The following is a 16,409-nucleotide window of genomic DNA, read 5'->3' as shown; positions in this document are numbered from 1 at the left end:
TTAGTTCCAACGAGATAGCAGAACGTTGTGAACAGTTCCTGAAAATTTCATAGCATTAGAGCATATACTTTTTGTGGCCAGGCTTCCAATAAAGTAAAAAAAAAATGTAAAACATAAAAACGATGTTCAAAGATTTTCTTCTCATACTTCCAAATGTAATAAGCTTACATCACTTTTAAAATCCTCCATACTGATATTCTTCATCCTCCAGGTTTATCTTCTCTCCTCTTCGAATATGCCTGGCCTGTATTTGCAGGTAAGACACTGATCTGTTAGCTTTCTCGACCCTGCTCTCGTTGATAGTGTAAAATGCTTTTCTTGTATATACAGCAGGATCTGTGTCAACTCTCTTCAGAACTTCAATTCTACCATTATTGGATGGCAAGGATTTTAACTTGATTGATTTTTAAAAAAGCTGTAGGTGAAGGTGAAGCAAGTGTCATGAGAGAAAGAAGTGATATGGAGGAAACATGTTTTGTGACAAGTATATAACTTCACTGAAGACAATTAACTTTCGTTTACGAGGAGTAGTAAATGCAATGAGAAAGACTACATCATACTATGAAAAATGGTAATTAGAAATAAGAAGTACCAGTCGTGCCAATGACTCATTTGTTAGGGTGATGGGTATGACGCGCTGAGTCCTCCCTGATACATGGAGCCCAGTCCTGCCACCGACAGGCTTCGGAAGCCAAGTGGATAAGTGGTGACAGATCATGTACTTCCTGTAGGAGCTGCTGACAGTCAAGTGGATAAACAGTGACAGATCATATACTTCCTGTAGAAGCGCCTGACAGCCAAATGGATATGCAGTGACAGATCATGTACTTCTTGTAGAAGCGGCTGACAGCCAAGTGGACAAGCAGTGACAGATCATGTACACCGTGTAGAAGCTGCTGACAGCCAAGTGGGCAAGCAGTGACAGATCATGTACTTCCTGTAGAAGCTACTGACAGCCAAGTGGATAAGCAGTGACAGATCAAGTACTTCCTGTAGAAGCTGCCGACAGCCAAGTGAATAAGCAGTGACACATAATGTACTTCTTGTAAAAACGGCTGACAGCCAAGTGGACAAGCAGTGACAGACCATCTACTTCCAGTAGAAGCTGCTGACAGCCGTGGATAAGCAGTGACAGGTCACGTACTTCTTGTAGGAGCTGCTGACAGTCAAGTGGATAAACAGTGACAGATCATGTACTTCTTGTAGAAGCTACTGACAGCCAAGTGGTTAAGCAGTGACATATCATGTACTTCCTGTAGAAGCTGCTGACAGCCAAGTCGACAAGCAGTGACAGATCATGTACTTCCTGTAGAAGCTGCTGACAGCTAAGAGGATAAGCAGTGACAGATCATTTACTTACTGTAGAAGCTGCTGACAGCCAAGTCGACAAGCAGTGACAGATCATGTACTTCCTGTAGAAGCTGCTGACAGCCAAGTGGACAAGCAGTGACAGATCTTGTACCTCTTGTAGAAGCTGGTGACAGCCAAGTGGATACGTAGTGACAGATCATGTACTTCTTGTAGAAGTTGCTGACAGCCAAGTAGATAAACAGTGACAGATCATGTACTTCCTGTAGAAGCGACAACAAGAGGTGATAGTAATTCTGGTATCTGTGGTATATCTGATACATGACCTTTGACAAGTCTCCAGAAACACCCATGCACAGCAGCTTCCAGTCGACTGATCTTAGCTTATGAACATAAGCTAACTCTACCCACTTTCGAGGACAGTTTGCAGAGTGCGGCTGCTGTATGGTTGGTGTAATGTTTTACAGAACGGCAAAGAAGTATCGCTAAGGTAAACCTGCTTATTCTTTTTCATACTCTGGATCAGTTAAGTTCGAAGTATTGCTAGTTACCGTTAAGATCGGCAGCAGTCCGTACACAAATCGAGAGTACATTTACGGCCACAGTAGCACCTTCTATAAACGCTACTAATCTCCTGAAAGTTCTTAGAGGTAGAAGTCGAAAACAAAATCAAAATCATCGTTAGTTTACAGTAAATGCAGGCACGTAGAACACGACATGTTACTTACAACAAGCGCTACACGAACACTGATTTTTTACGACGTACACAATACACATGACTGGTAACTTACGAAAATTCTCAGAAATTTACGTTTATTCATGTTGATACAGAATGAAATAGTGGATAAACGTTTCGTTGAATGGGGTTGCTAGTCCTAAGTTTTTATCGGGTATAAATGTTAATCGCAACTGACGTTATAGCACAAAATACGTTTCCCGACGCACACAGCCTACGAAAATACGGAATATATTGCAACACTGAGAGTTGGCAATCTCTCTTAGGATGTAAAGGTTGGCTACAGCACGCATACACAAGCTCTGGAATCTGTGATGTTGTTGTCGCGCTTCGCAGATCACGGATTAACTAGTGGCAGTTTGGAAGCCATTGTGCGAGCCCGCCTGCTGTGGTGCGCACGTGTGTTGGGCGAGGGGTCGTCGCCGAGCTTCCGTACTGCCGTGTCCGCCAGCAGCGACACCGGATTTAGTAGTGAGTTGTTTTTTTTATAATTTGCAGCGCGCTTATTAATTTAAAGAAAAGGGTTTGTGTGTGTGCGTAGCAGCAGACACTAATTTTGATAATGATAGGAGTTGAATTCTTAAGGGGAAACCATTGTTAGATTATTGATTTTTGTCATTGATTTCTTTTGTAATTGTCAGGGAATTGTTTCACTATGTATTAAATTGAGAAGTATTTCAGTCTGTCTCAAGAGTTTGATTAATTTGTAATATTGCTTTAATGCCACTGGAGGCAGATTTACAAACGATGCGATAATTCAAATAGCTTCTAGCGTTTTGTTACTTGAATGAGAAAGAATCGCTTTCAGAATATAGTTTTTTGTTTGGTTATCATTAATCGAGTTTAGATTTGACCAAACCCTTTCTCCTGAAATATATGTAGATGTAGTAAGCAGCAGCAGCCGCAGCAACAGCAGGAGCCGCCATACAGAACATGCATTGCACTCAGCATGAATAATAGGTTTTTGTATGTTTTTGTTAAATAATGGAATGAAGCAGATCAAGCAGTGGCAGCAGCACGACCAAGTAAGTTATTTGTTGCACACAGGACCAATAAAAAAAGAATAAAGTTTTGGCGATCACTGTGATAGTAAAGTTAACAAGAATACAAGCAAGAGATTAACAGTAGAAAACACGAAATAAGAAGAAAGAACACGCAACTTTCATCTGTCGACATGCCTGCCAGGATACGTTTTTTTTTTTCTTTGGATGAGTCGTAGTAACATATGCTTCATCTTTCTACTGCCAACTGCAAGCTCACGCAACAGTAATCATTAGTGGAGGCACAGCATTTGGATCGCTTGCGCACTGCTTTGTATTAACACAAAATTTTACTTCAGGAGTTTTGTCTTCGAAGTTGTTGGTGCATTGTGTAATAATTAATTGAGCAGTGGAATTTTTAGGATAGCGGTGTATTTTAGTGACATGTTTTCGTTCGTATTGCGACAATGAGGACGCGAGCACAAAAGAAAATGGAAAATAATGCAGATGCTACTGCAAACGCGAACGTAGATACGGTTGCAAACATGCATGTAGGAACTGTTTCAAACGCAGTTTCCGAAAATTCGGAACAGAGAGTAGAAAATTCTTTTGAGAATATTGAGATCCGAGAATTTTCGAACAATACTGCGGAGAATCGGAATGTAGGCGATCATTTGCCAACAATGCGTGATGAACAACTGTATGCTACACGCAACTTAGGACATGACAATACAGTGACGCAAACCGAACTCATTATGAGAAATTCCAGCGTTGCTTCCGCCCCAAAAGTGCAAAGTAATTTTGTTTTCCTCACTTTCGGTGGAAATTCAGGTCTGGTTGCCACTCCGATAGAGCGGAGTAATTTTGCCTTTCCTTCTGTTAGTGGATATGCAGGTCCTGCTTCTGCTTTAACAGAGAAGAGTAACGTTGTACTCCCTGCCTCCAGTAATGATGTTTTACAATTATTACTGACTAAACTCACTGGAATTAATGACAGATAGGAGAGTAAACCAACTGAATTTAAGAGTAAACTCACTGAATTTAATGACAGACAGGAGAGTAAACTCACTGAATTTAAGAGTAAACTCACTGAATTTAATGACAGACAGGAGAGTCAACTCATTGAATTTAACAACAATAATGCAAAGAATTTCAAATTGCTTCAGAACGAAATTAACGAGAATCTCACATTGTTTCATGGTGAGGTGAATGACAATTTAAATAGTAAATTTGAAGAAATGACCAGTCAGTTGAAAAGTCAGCTATGTGAAGAATTCAAATCAGATATTAACAATCTTGTATCCCGACTTGATCACGTACAGAATGTTGATATTGTTGAAATGAAACGACAGACGTCACAACAAGAATTGCAAGTAGAGGAATTAGCGAAAAATATTGAGTCATTGCAATTACAGACCACCAATGAAGTTTCGAAGGTAAAAACTCAATTAACGACAGTAGCTAAATAGGTAGATGAATTATCCATGAAAGTGACGGAACTGAGTAGCGCGTTAGATACGAGGTCAGATGACGCTCAGCAGGTACTGATTGCGGATACCAAAGAACTTCAGTCTCTGCAACGTTTTAAACAAGGGCAGATGACAATTAATCAGCAAAAAAAACGTGAAGTAAAAAATATACAGGAACAGCTTGCCAGCATCGAAGAAAAGATCGATCGCAGCAATGACACTGGTAGATCCGATAATTACCTAATTGGTAACGACAATGAGCGCGTTAATTGTGGAAATGCCGACCACTTTTCTCGTGAACATGACACGTTTGCGGGATGTAATGAAGGAAACGTGAGTCATACTGTAAAAGAAAACTCATTCGCTAAGAAAAATAACGAGTTTGACTATAAGCATTTTCTCACAGTTAGGAAATTTAAAATTTTTCGGAATGCTAGTCACGAAATCCACCCTCGAGAGTAGTTACAACAATTTGACTATTCTTTACCACCAACATGGCCAATTGGCCACAAACTGGAATTCATTTGCAGTTATCTTGAAGGAGAGCCTGCAACAAGAATGCGCTCAATGGTACGTGAATGTCACACATATTGTGATTTTTATCACGCATTCTAATCTGCCTACTGGTCACAGACTACACAAGATGTGTAAAACATTACATCATTATGATGCAAAGTTATGAGCAGTCGAAAATTTCAATTCCAGTGCAATATTTTGAAAACATGATGCGCATGAACAGATATTTAACGAATCCGTACAGTCAGTCGGAATTAATTCGTATCTGTTTGACAAAACTGCCGATCAAATTACGCCACATAACTTTGGCAGGTAGGTGCAAAGATGACTTGGAGGCATTCCAAGCTCTTTTGCAAGAATTATAATTTGACAACTATGAAAACACACAAAGAGATAATAGTAATCAGTATTGGGAAAATAATAATCCGCGGCGTGACGATAAACGCGTATGGAACTCGGACGAACCTCACGTGTACAGGGTGGAAGAAGATAGGAGCGATATGTGGCATCAACCGTATAACACAGATCATAGACGCCAGAGAAATGATTATTATCATCATAGGAACTCTCAGTACAGTAATAGAGATAGCGGACCGCGAGAGCAAAGGCGTTATGGAAATGAAAATTATCTTAGAAGGAATGGTCGCGGTAGGGCCAATCGAAATTGGCGCGGACACGCAAATTACAATTAGGAACGCGGTGCTCATGCAGAATACAGAGCATCGAGCCCACGTGATAATTATGGTCATAACAATTATGAGAACCAAAACAGTTATGATGAGGGGACAAATCAAAATTGGCAGGATCGCAGAAATTCCAATTTAGAACGTGGCGACAATGTAGAAATCAGGCCACCCAACCGAAGCAATAATTCGCGGCAATACGAGCCGGCACAACAATGACTAGCAACAAGGACTACAAACAAACCGTTTGTAGCGACGGAAAGTCGACACACAAATTATGTTGACTTTGTTCGACTGGAGGACATTAGAGACACATTATTACAAGAAACTGATAACAGCGAAATTATGTATGCTCATCCAGTTATAAAAATCCCGGTAGGAAATATTCTACTTTCAGCTGTACTTGATTCTGGCAGCCCTGTGAATGAAATTAGCGAAACAATGTTTAAGAAGTGTGAAAAGGCATCTGTTTGTCCAACCTTGCCATTATTAAAGACCAGATTAAAGGGAGTCATTCAAGGAAAGAGTGTAGACGTACGCAATCAGACTTCTTTAGTTTTCAGGTGTCAAGGACACGAGTTTTATGCAAATTTCTTAGTAGTCCCTCATTTATCAACAGAAATGATTTTGGGTGTGGAATTCATACATGAATATAAAGCAATGTTAAACTTTTGTAATGCTGAAGTCATGTTACAAGTAAATTAAATGCTAGTCACGCTTAAATTTCAAGGATGGGTAACAAATAAGGATGAGGAAATGAATTATCTGCGTTTTCTCTTTCCGCTTGATGCACAACATTCACCGAATTTGTCTAGTAGTTGCACAGATAACATAACTACGTTTTACTGTGAAACAGAACAACCCATTAGTACAGAACAATTAATTAAAAGGAAAGTTTACCGAGACGAAGTAGATCCCAATGCAGGCACTGATGAGTTATTTGAAATATTACAAACAAATTGTAAAGTTTTTTCTCACAAGACAGGAACAATACGTAACTTTCTTTATGAATTCAAGGTCAAGGAACATAATAAAGTTTTTGTACCACCATACATCATCCCATTGACATACAGAGACAAAGTCAAACAGGAAATACAATCCATGTTCCAGCAGGGAATCATCGAACCTGCTGTGAGTTCATATAAGAGCCCATTACACGTGGTTAAGAAATGGGATAATTCCATTAGACTGGTTCTTGATTCCAGACCAATTAACACAGTAATCCAACCTGAAACCGATAGACCACAGACATTAGATGAACTATTGCAAAAATTCCATGGAGTGAAGGTGACATCATCTTTGGATTTACGAGGTAGTTTTTGGCAAATATAATTGAATCCGAGGTGTAGGAAATACACAGCTTTCCTCCGTTTTGGAAACTTACCAATTTCGAAAACTGCCAATTGGTCTCAATGTTTCGTCAGCTGCATTTATCCGTGGTTTGAATATAATATTACTGACACACGTAAAAGACAGGATCACCACTTATGTTCACGACATTTTGATCGCCGAAATTTCATGGACAAAACACAACCAAGTATTAAGTGAATTATTAAAAACATTTCGGGAACATGGCATTACAGCCAATTTAGAAAAATCGGACTTTGGTAGAATACAAATCAAATTTCTTGGCCACATTGTTACAACAAAAGGCATTCTACCTGATCCATAAAAATTAAAAGCAATCAAAGAAATGTCCTTACCAACAAACAAGCAACAATTAAGAGGATTTTTGGGAGTAATAAATTTTTATCGTCGTTTTATCAGCCTACAGAGCTTGTCAACACCTAGATTATGTCAACTATCAGGTAAGAGCACAGTTTGGGACAGGGATCATGTTGCTCAAACAGAGTACCACGATTTGAAAACTACACTACTGAATGCACTTATATTGTCACATCCTGATTTATCCCTTGATTTTTGCCTTTCGACAGATAGCTGAAGATCTGGGCTTGGTGTCCATTTGTTCGAAGAAGTAGTTGAAAATGGAATTCTTACTCAGAAAAGTATAGCTTTTGCCAGTCAAGTATTAACAGAATCAGAGCGCTACTATTCAGCCACAGAGCTGGAAGCATTAGCCATAATATTGGCGTTTGATAAATTTCGTTACTATCTGCAAGGCAAGCACATAAAAGTATACACCGACCATCGGGCGTTACAGTTTCTCATGTCAACCAAATTAAATCACGACCGTTTAAAACGTTGGGCTTTGTTTCTTTAGGAATTTAACTTCACTGTTATATGTATCCCAGGTACACAAAACATCATTGCTGATGCGCTTTCACGAGCACCTGTTGGTTTAGGTCAAAGTAACGAGGAAGATTGCCTAGAAAATAATTACAGCTTACTCTACATGCAGAAGGTTGCTTTTGAAAACTTCATTTCATCTTCATTAAGTGACATTGCTCGTGAACAAGAAAAGGATTCGATTTGGAAGGATATAAAAAGGGAGTAGGAAAGTAAGTAACATCCTGCTATAAGACAGTTTTATATCATACATGATAACATCTTATTAAGACACAGACGTCCTGACAGTCCTTCTTGGGTTTTATGCATACCAGACGAACTTGTAAATAAACTCATTTGGTACACACATCTCAGTTATGCCCCCTTTGGAGCGAAGAAATGTTTTCAAAAATTACGAGACACATGTTACTTTTACGATACGGAAAAGTGAATCCGTTAAGTCCTGGCAATATGCAAGTTATGTCAGAAAGCAAAACCACCAACAATAACACACAGAACACCACTATTTCCAATCATCCCAGCCAAATTAAAAGAGATGGCTGCCGTGGACATCTTCGGACCAGTAATAAGATCTAGACAAGGCCATTCATATGTTTTCATAGCTGTTCAGCTTACTTCGAAATTTGGCTCATTCACACACTTACGAAGAGCTACAGCAAAATCGGTTTCCACAGCATTCGTCAAGAATTTCTTGAAGGAAGTGGGGCACGTTGACAAGGTGATTTCTGACAATGGTCCACAATTCCGTTCCTACAGTTGGCTGAAAACCTTGCGACGCAGGAAAATTAAACCAGTATTTATATCACGTTTTATGCCATCATGTAACCCATCAGAACGCATCATGAAGGAGTTAGGTAAACTTTGCAGATTGTAGTGCCATCACCAACATAGAAACTGGGACGTACATTTATCCAATTTCCTAAACATTATTAATGAACTACCTAATGATTCCACTACCCTGCCTCCACTGCTTGTGTTGAGAAATAAACAACCACCAGATAAGATAAAACAATTAGTAGCTTTCCCTGCACAGCGACGTTTAAGACACCATGAAGTGGTAAGTATAGCATTACAGAACGTCAAGAAACCTGCAGACGGAAGAAAGAAGCTGCATAATCCACGAGTCGACGTCAAGAGTTTACAGGTAGGTCAAAAAGTATTGCTTAGATCACATTTATTATCTCATAAGGGAAAATATTTGAGTAAGAAGCTTTTCTTGGTGTATGAAGGACCCTTCCGTATACGACGCATTCCACACACAAATGCTGTGTAAATTGAGACAATACGAACACATAAATCGCGAGGTCCTCATCACTTATCACACATTAATATTTTCAAGAAATAAGGCCCTAGGGGGTTTACTGATCTTTAGTAAATATACACTCCTGGAAATTGAAATAAGAACACCGTGAATTCATTGTCCCAGGAAGGGGAAACTTTATTGACACATTCCTGGGGTCAGATACATCACATGATCACACTGACAGAACCACAGGCACATAGACACAGGCAACAGAGCATGCACAATGTCGGCACTAGTACAGTGCATATCCACCTTTCGCAGCAATGCAGGCTGCTATTCTCCCATGGAGACGATCGTAGAGATGCTGGATGTAGTCCTGTGGAACGGCTTGCCATGCCATTTCCACCTGGCGCCTCAGTTGGACCAGCGTTCGTACTGGACGTGCAGACCGCGTGAGACGACGCTTCATCCAGTCCAAAACATGCTCAATGGGGGACAGATCCGGAGATCTTGCTGGCCAGGGTGGTTGACTTACACCTTCTAGAGCACGTTGGGTGGCACGGGATACATGCGGACGTGCATTGTCCTGTTGGAACAGCAAGTTCCCTTGCCGGTCTAGGAATGGTAGAACGATGGGTTCGATGACAGTTTGGATGTACCGTGCACTATTCAGTGTCCCCTCGACGATCACCAGTGGTGTACGGCCAGTGTAGGAGATCGCTCCCCACACCATGATGCCGGGTGTTGGCCCTGTGTGCCTCGGTCGTATGCAGTCCTGATTGTGGCGCTCACCTGCACGGCGCCAAACACGCATACGACCATCATTGGCACCAAGGCAGAAGCGACTCTCATCGCTGAAGACGACACTTCGTCCCTCCATTCACGCCTGTCGCGACACCACTGGAGGCGGGCTGCACGATGTTGGGGCGTGAGCGGAAGACGGCCTAACGGTGTGCGGGACCGTAGCCCAGCTTCATGGAGACGGTTGCGAATGGTCCTCGCCGATACCCCAGGAGCAACAGTGTCCCTAATTTGCTGGGAAGTGGCGGTGCGGTCCCCTACGGCACTGCGTAGGATCCTACGGTCTTGGCGTGCATCCGTGCGTCGCTGCGGTCCGGTCCCAGGTCGACGGGCACGTGCACCTTCCGCCGACCACTGGCGACAACATCGATGTACTGTGGAGACCTCACGCCCCACGTGATGAGCAATTCGGCGGTACGTCCACCCGGCCTCCCGTAAGCCCACTATACGCCCTCGCTCAAAGTCCGTCAACTGCACATACGGTTCACGTCCACGCTGTCGCGGCATGCTACCAGTGTTAAAGACTGCGATGGAGCTCCATATGCCACGGCAAACTGGCTGACACTGACGGCGGCGGTGCAAAAAAGCTGCGCAGCTAGCGCCATTCGACGGCCAACACCGCGGTTCCTGGTGTGTCCGCTGTGCCGTGCGTGTGATCATTGCTTGTACAGCCCCCTCGCAGTGTCCGGAGCAAGTATGGTGGGTCTGACACACCGGTGTCAATGTGTTCTTTTTTCCATTTCCAAGAGTGTATTTCAGTCTGTCTCAAGAGTTTGATTAATTTGTAATATTGCTTTAATGCCACTGGAGGCAGATTTACATACTAAGCGATCGTTCAAAGAGCTTCTAGCCTTTTGTTAACTGAATGAGAAAGAATCGCTTTCAGAATATAGTTTTGGAAAAAAGATTATTATGTGTTTGGGTTATCATTTATCGAGTTTAAGATTTGACCAAACCCTTTCTCTTGAATTATATGTAGTTGTAGTAAGCAGTAGCAGCCGCAGCAACAGCAGGAGCCGACATACAGAACATGCATTGCACTCAGCATGAATAATAGGTTTTTTTATGTTTTTGTTAAATAATGGAATGCAGCAGATCAAGCAGTGGCAGCAGAAAGAGCAAGTAAGTTATTTGTTGGGCACAGGACCAATAAAAAAAAAGAATAAAGTTTTGGCGATCTCTGTAATGGCAAAGTTAACAAGAATACAAGCACGAGATTTTCAGTAGAAAACATGAGATAAAAAGAAAGAGCACGCAACTTTCAAAACAAGCACGGATTTCGATGCTGTTGACATGAAGAATATGTTTAAAATTGATGTGAAGTTTTAGGACCTGAGTTTTAGAGGCGAATTGATCTGACACATCTTATTTTACTCGGTCACGAAGGAAATAGAGGACATTATGAGTAAATAGCCATGGGAACTGCCGGACTCTCCATTTATCAGATTTCTTGTCACATTTTACAGTTGCGTGTAAAAGATGAACTCTGCAACATCAGTATGTCTCAAAAAAAAGAAAAAAAAAGAAAAACACATGCAGTGTGGAACATAACAAACTAAAGGAGTGTTGGTAAACCTTTGTGAAATTTCAATGTACAAACCCTAGAGACCGATCAATGGGAGTATATGGAACAAAAAATGTCGAATGATGTCCGGAAATGCATGCTAGGCAATATTTATTGAATCATACTTTGTTACAGAAGCTACAGTGTAATTCCATGCAGCCACAGGTACAGTATTCACGGTTTCCTCCTAGAGAGTGGTACTGTTTCTCGCACGTCATGACCGAGGATGCAGGAAATCATGAAGGACGTACCCGAAATGGTCCGACACTAAACTTGGAAGAAAATGTAATAAACACTGTGGAAGGCGACCGCCATGTCAGTGCCAGGCAGTTGGCGCACCACTACAGGGTAAGCCAGACGACCGTGTGAAATATGCTATATGACGACTGTTACTACCCTTATCAGTTAGAGCGTGTGCAGGGCTCACTAGCGACAGACTTCCCACTTTGGGACAAGTTTTGTCACTGGTTTCTTCACCAGGCAACCACGGTTCCGCGCGCGATTTGTGTCATCCATCCTATTCACAGATGATGCCACCCTTACATAAAGTGGTATTTTCAACTTTCACAACAGGCGTCTGTGGGATGGTATACAGAACGCCTATGCTGTGATGACAGCGAATCATCAGCATCGTTGCAGCCGGAATGCGTGGGCTGGGATAATTGGTGACTGTATTTTGGGACCAGTCTTCCTCCCACGTCGCCTAACAGGCCGGAAATATCGGAGTTTCTTGTGGGTGACTTGCTGGAAATATGCCATTGATGATCCTAAGGGTTATGTGGCTGCTACATGATGGTGCTCCAGCCCACTTAGCCATTAACGTCCGGACGCATCTCAGTCGTGTCTTCCCTGGTTGAAGGATCGGACGAGGGGGCCTAGTTGCATGGCCTGCTCGTTTACCGCGTCTCAACCCGTGCGATTTCTGGTTATGGGGCCAACTAAGAAGTATCGCGTACGGAGAGCCCATTCTAGATGTGGAGACACTGGACAGCGTGTCCATTCTGCCTCTGACACTGTTCGCCAGCAGCCTCGCCGATGTGAGTGTGTGAGACACAACAGACTACGGCCTGCGGCACGTATACACGCATGCGTTGAGGCACAAGGAAACTATTTTCAGTACACACTAACTGTGGCTACGTGGTACAACGCGAATTATACCGCAGTCTTTGTAACAGTATGTGACTGAATAAATGGTCTGTAGCGTGGAAACCATGCATTTCCGGACATAAGTTCGTTAGACAGTTTGGTTCCGTCTCCCCTCGTCGATCAATTCTTTGTACACGGCGTCAAAAATCACTCTGTATACGTAACGTGATGACTAAATGGCATTCCAACTGGAGCTTTCTGTAATACCAAAAGCAATGATACACTGATACCCAATAATGTTGGTTAGTTCGCTTATTTATTTATCGTGTCAGAAGCAAACTAAACAAAATAAAAAAGAAAGAAAACAATATTAGATACATTGCTACATACATACATACATTATGGTATATATATTAAACTAGTCAAGAATGAAATAAATGATTAGACACAGATCGTGTTGTCAAACATAAAGTGATTTTAATCTATACAGTGGATGCCCAAAAATTTGCAACGTCCAATGCACTTTGTGTAGCGTTTACGAGGTCCTCCATGGGCACACAGTTGGAGGTAATGTGCATTGCAGTAGATGTGTTGATGTCTGCACGGCAGCTCCGCAGTCACACTGGAGAGAGTCCACCTGGAAGACCCACCCCTCCAGATTACTCTTGGATCTTGTGACAGAAGAGCGCAGGCGGTTGAGTGATTTCCAAGTGGACCATTTCTCTGTGTGGCCTGGGGGAAGAACTTCTTGCGGGATCAGCCACTCCTCCAGATGCTGGCATCTGACCTGCCATCTCTTCTCCCGGTGTTGATGTGGAGTGTCAGCGAGTGGTTCTGTACTGTGAAGGAAGCTCTTTCTAGACACAAGTCTTTGCTGTGCCGGTTGGTGGCCATGTAGTGGGTGGGCTTCGGATGTTAATGCCTTCTTCATTTCACTCCGTGCTCCTGTATCTCTTCGGATGCCCGGGGGGCTATGCCGGATAAGCAGTACAGTTTAGTTCGCTGGCAGTATCCTTGTGACTGCACCGTGATACAAAGCAGACATCCCAACAAGAGCACGCCGGTGTGTACCAAGGGTGGGTCACGCTCGACTGTGCCAGTTATGCTACTGGCAAAACAGTAGCGTGTGACGTACGTATGGCCTATCATCCAGGAGGGACGAACAGTACTGAATACAAATTTGTGTGACCCTTGGACGAGAGATTAATGAACAAATGAGATATCACATAATTTGTGATTAATTTAGTGTAGAATTATTTTACATCCTCTCTCGCCGTTCTGAAAATAAAAACTCGTTGTGTACAAGTGGCAATGTAGTGTGATTGAATACGACCGCCGCGCCGCGGCGGGAAGCAGGCAACAGGTGGCGCAGGCAGCTGGAGGGAAGCTTGCACACGGTCGCCTCCCCACGGCGCCGGCGAGGACGTCTCAAACCACGAGATAAGACTATCATGATTAAATAAACTAGTACCAAAAGAACCACGTGGACCATGAGGTGTCTGTAGCAGCAATGGATGAAACACTTACCTTTGTTGGTTGTTAAACTATGTGCAGTTACTTCTGTATAGAATTCTGAAAGAGAAATTCGTAACAATCTCAATGAAAAGATTAAAAATATATTTCATTTCTTATGGTTATCTACTATCATACCCAGACTCATATGAATCGAACAAAGTAAAATTTTTACCTGTAACAGAAACTGGGTGGCTGCAGCCAGTAGATATGACTACTGCCACAAAAATGCGGACGAACCAACTAAAGCCTCTGCAGAACATGGCGGAAGGTCTAAGGTGTCGGGCCAAGTAAGGAACTTTTCTGTCGAAATAACCTCACCAAACTGGCAGTCTGGTGAACAACCTGAAATTTACGAAATAAGTGTAACCAAAAAAGACATTTCCTTGCAGCTAGCTTCACAATAAATAAAGTATCGTCAATTAATGTGGATGACACCATTTTACAAGGTGGATGCCACTCCGTTGTTCCGAATATACAGGGTGATTCACGAAGGTATGCTAACATTTTAATATGTTATTCTACAAGTAAAACTAAAGAAAAAAGTTCATATCGACATAGGTCCGCAAATGCTTTGTTACCAAGTTACGGCTTATATGAGATTTTGCCTGCAATTTAGCAATTTCGCTAATATGAGGCCATCGCAAAACTGTACGAGGTTAAAGTAAAGCACAATTTCCGTTTATTTTCTTGTTATTGGTCTGGTGAATCTAATAAAACATGTCCCAGACGTGCATCTACAGTAATTTTCCAGAACATTCTGAGAAGAAAAGAGGAACTTTCATAATATTGTCTGTTTATTAAGTACTTGGCGCAATTCGTTTTTCAAATTCCAGGCAATTCCACGAAGTTTTCAACAGTTGTAGAGAATTTAATCTTGGAAAAATGGTGGTAATAACTTTAACTGAAACTGCATAAGTATGTCAGGTAATCTGTTTTAATTAATACCAAATCACACATGAATTCGTGATAAACCAGAAGAAACAAAGCTCACTATTAAGGAAGTTGTACAGTGTACACACAATTTCGCAATACATTCAAAATAAATGTTCAAAAATGTCTCCACCGAGTGCAGTGCTTTTAGCTGCACGTGTAGGAACAGATTTTCTTGCTCGCTTCAGTTTCACAGGGTTGTCCTTAATTTCGCCTATTGCATTCACAATGTGAGCAAGTAATGCTTCACGTGTATTGACTTTGTCCTCATAAGCTATGTCTTTCACCCATCGCCATACAAAAATCCGTTGGTGTTAAGTCGGGCGAGCTGGGTGGCCACAGACGTGTAGCACCATGAACAACCCATTTCTGGGGAAAATAAACATTTAAACGTGTAGTAACGGCGTTGGTGAAATGTGGAGGCGCGCCATCATGTTGAAAATACATTTGCAATCGGGTTGCTAGTGGATCAGCTTCGTGCAAGCGGGTCGTTACTTCTTGAAGGAATCCCAAGTATGTCTCGCCTGTTAGACATCCTGGGATAAATGTTTTATTAGATTCACCAGATTAATAACAACAAAGTAAATGGAAATCATGCTTTACTTTAACCTCGTACAGTTTTGCGATGGCTTCATATTACCGCAGTTGCTAAATTTCTGGCAAAATCTCTTATTAGCCGCAACTCCGTAACTAAATAATTGCGGAACTACGTTTATATGAACTTTTCTCTTTAGTTTTATTGTAGAATACCATATTAAAGTGTTTGCATATCTTCGTGAATCACCCTGGGCGATCAGCTGAACAGTTTACGTCAAACAATTTCGAAACCATTTAAGAGATCACCTGCTTAATTGCGAGAAACTGCTGTATGAGCGACGTCGTACTCATATAAACTGCAGGAGACGGGGAACAACTTCGCTTTTTCAAATGGAACTACCTTATATGCCAATACGTGATAATCTATCATGCAAATCTGGGGGAGGCGGGGGTGTCTCTCGCCTATAGCAGTTGCGTTAGCCGGTTAGACGAGCCTTAGGCGGCAAGGTCGCGCCAGCAGGTACTTCCGAGTGCGGTAAGATACGTGGGTCAACAATACACTCCTGGAAAGAGCGAACTCTCGAGTTTTATATGGTTCATCTACATCTACATCTACATGGATACTCTGCAAATCACATTTAAGTGCCTGGCAGTGGGTTCATCGAACCACCTTCACAATTCTCTATTATTCGAATCTCGTATAGCGCGAAGAAAGAATGAACACTTATATCTTTCCGTACGAGCTCTGATTTTTATCGTGGTGATCGTTCCGCTCTATGTAGGTGGTGTCAACA

At 42.0% G+C, this 16,409-nt stretch overlaps 1 protein-coding gene across 4 annotated transcripts in view; it reads right to left on the bottom strand.

The window, feature by feature from the left end:
• The window catches only part of LOC124720476 (speckle-type POZ protein-like), a 100,297-nt gene that overhangs the window by 51,845 nt on the left and 32,043 nt on the right, over positions 1-16,409 (bottom strand). For all 4 annotated transcript variants that reach the window (XM_047245833.1, XM_047245835.1, XM_047245834.1 and 1 more), the window contains exons 2-3: positions 14,321-14,490; positions 14,161-14,205 (exon numbers count right to left, since the gene is read on the bottom strand). In XM_047245833.1, the coding sequence (XP_047101789.1) occupies positions 14,161-14,205; positions 14,321-14,408 (133 nt within the window). In that variant the 5' untranslated portion in view covers positions 14,409-14,490. The remainder of the gene's footprint in view (positions 1-14,160; positions 14,206-14,320; positions 14,491-16,409) is intronic.

Source organism: Schistocerca piceifrons, chromosome 11 (assembly GCF_021461385.2).
Source record: "Schistocerca piceifrons isolate TAMUIC-IGC-003096 chromosome 11, iqSchPice1.1, whole genome shotgun sequence".
Classification (NCBI taxonomy): Eukaryota; Metazoa; Arthropoda; class Insecta; order Orthoptera; family Acrididae; genus Schistocerca; species Schistocerca piceifrons.
The sequence above is the reverse complement of the archived record's forward strand: the minus strand, read 5'-3'. Positions and strand labels throughout refer to the sequence as shown.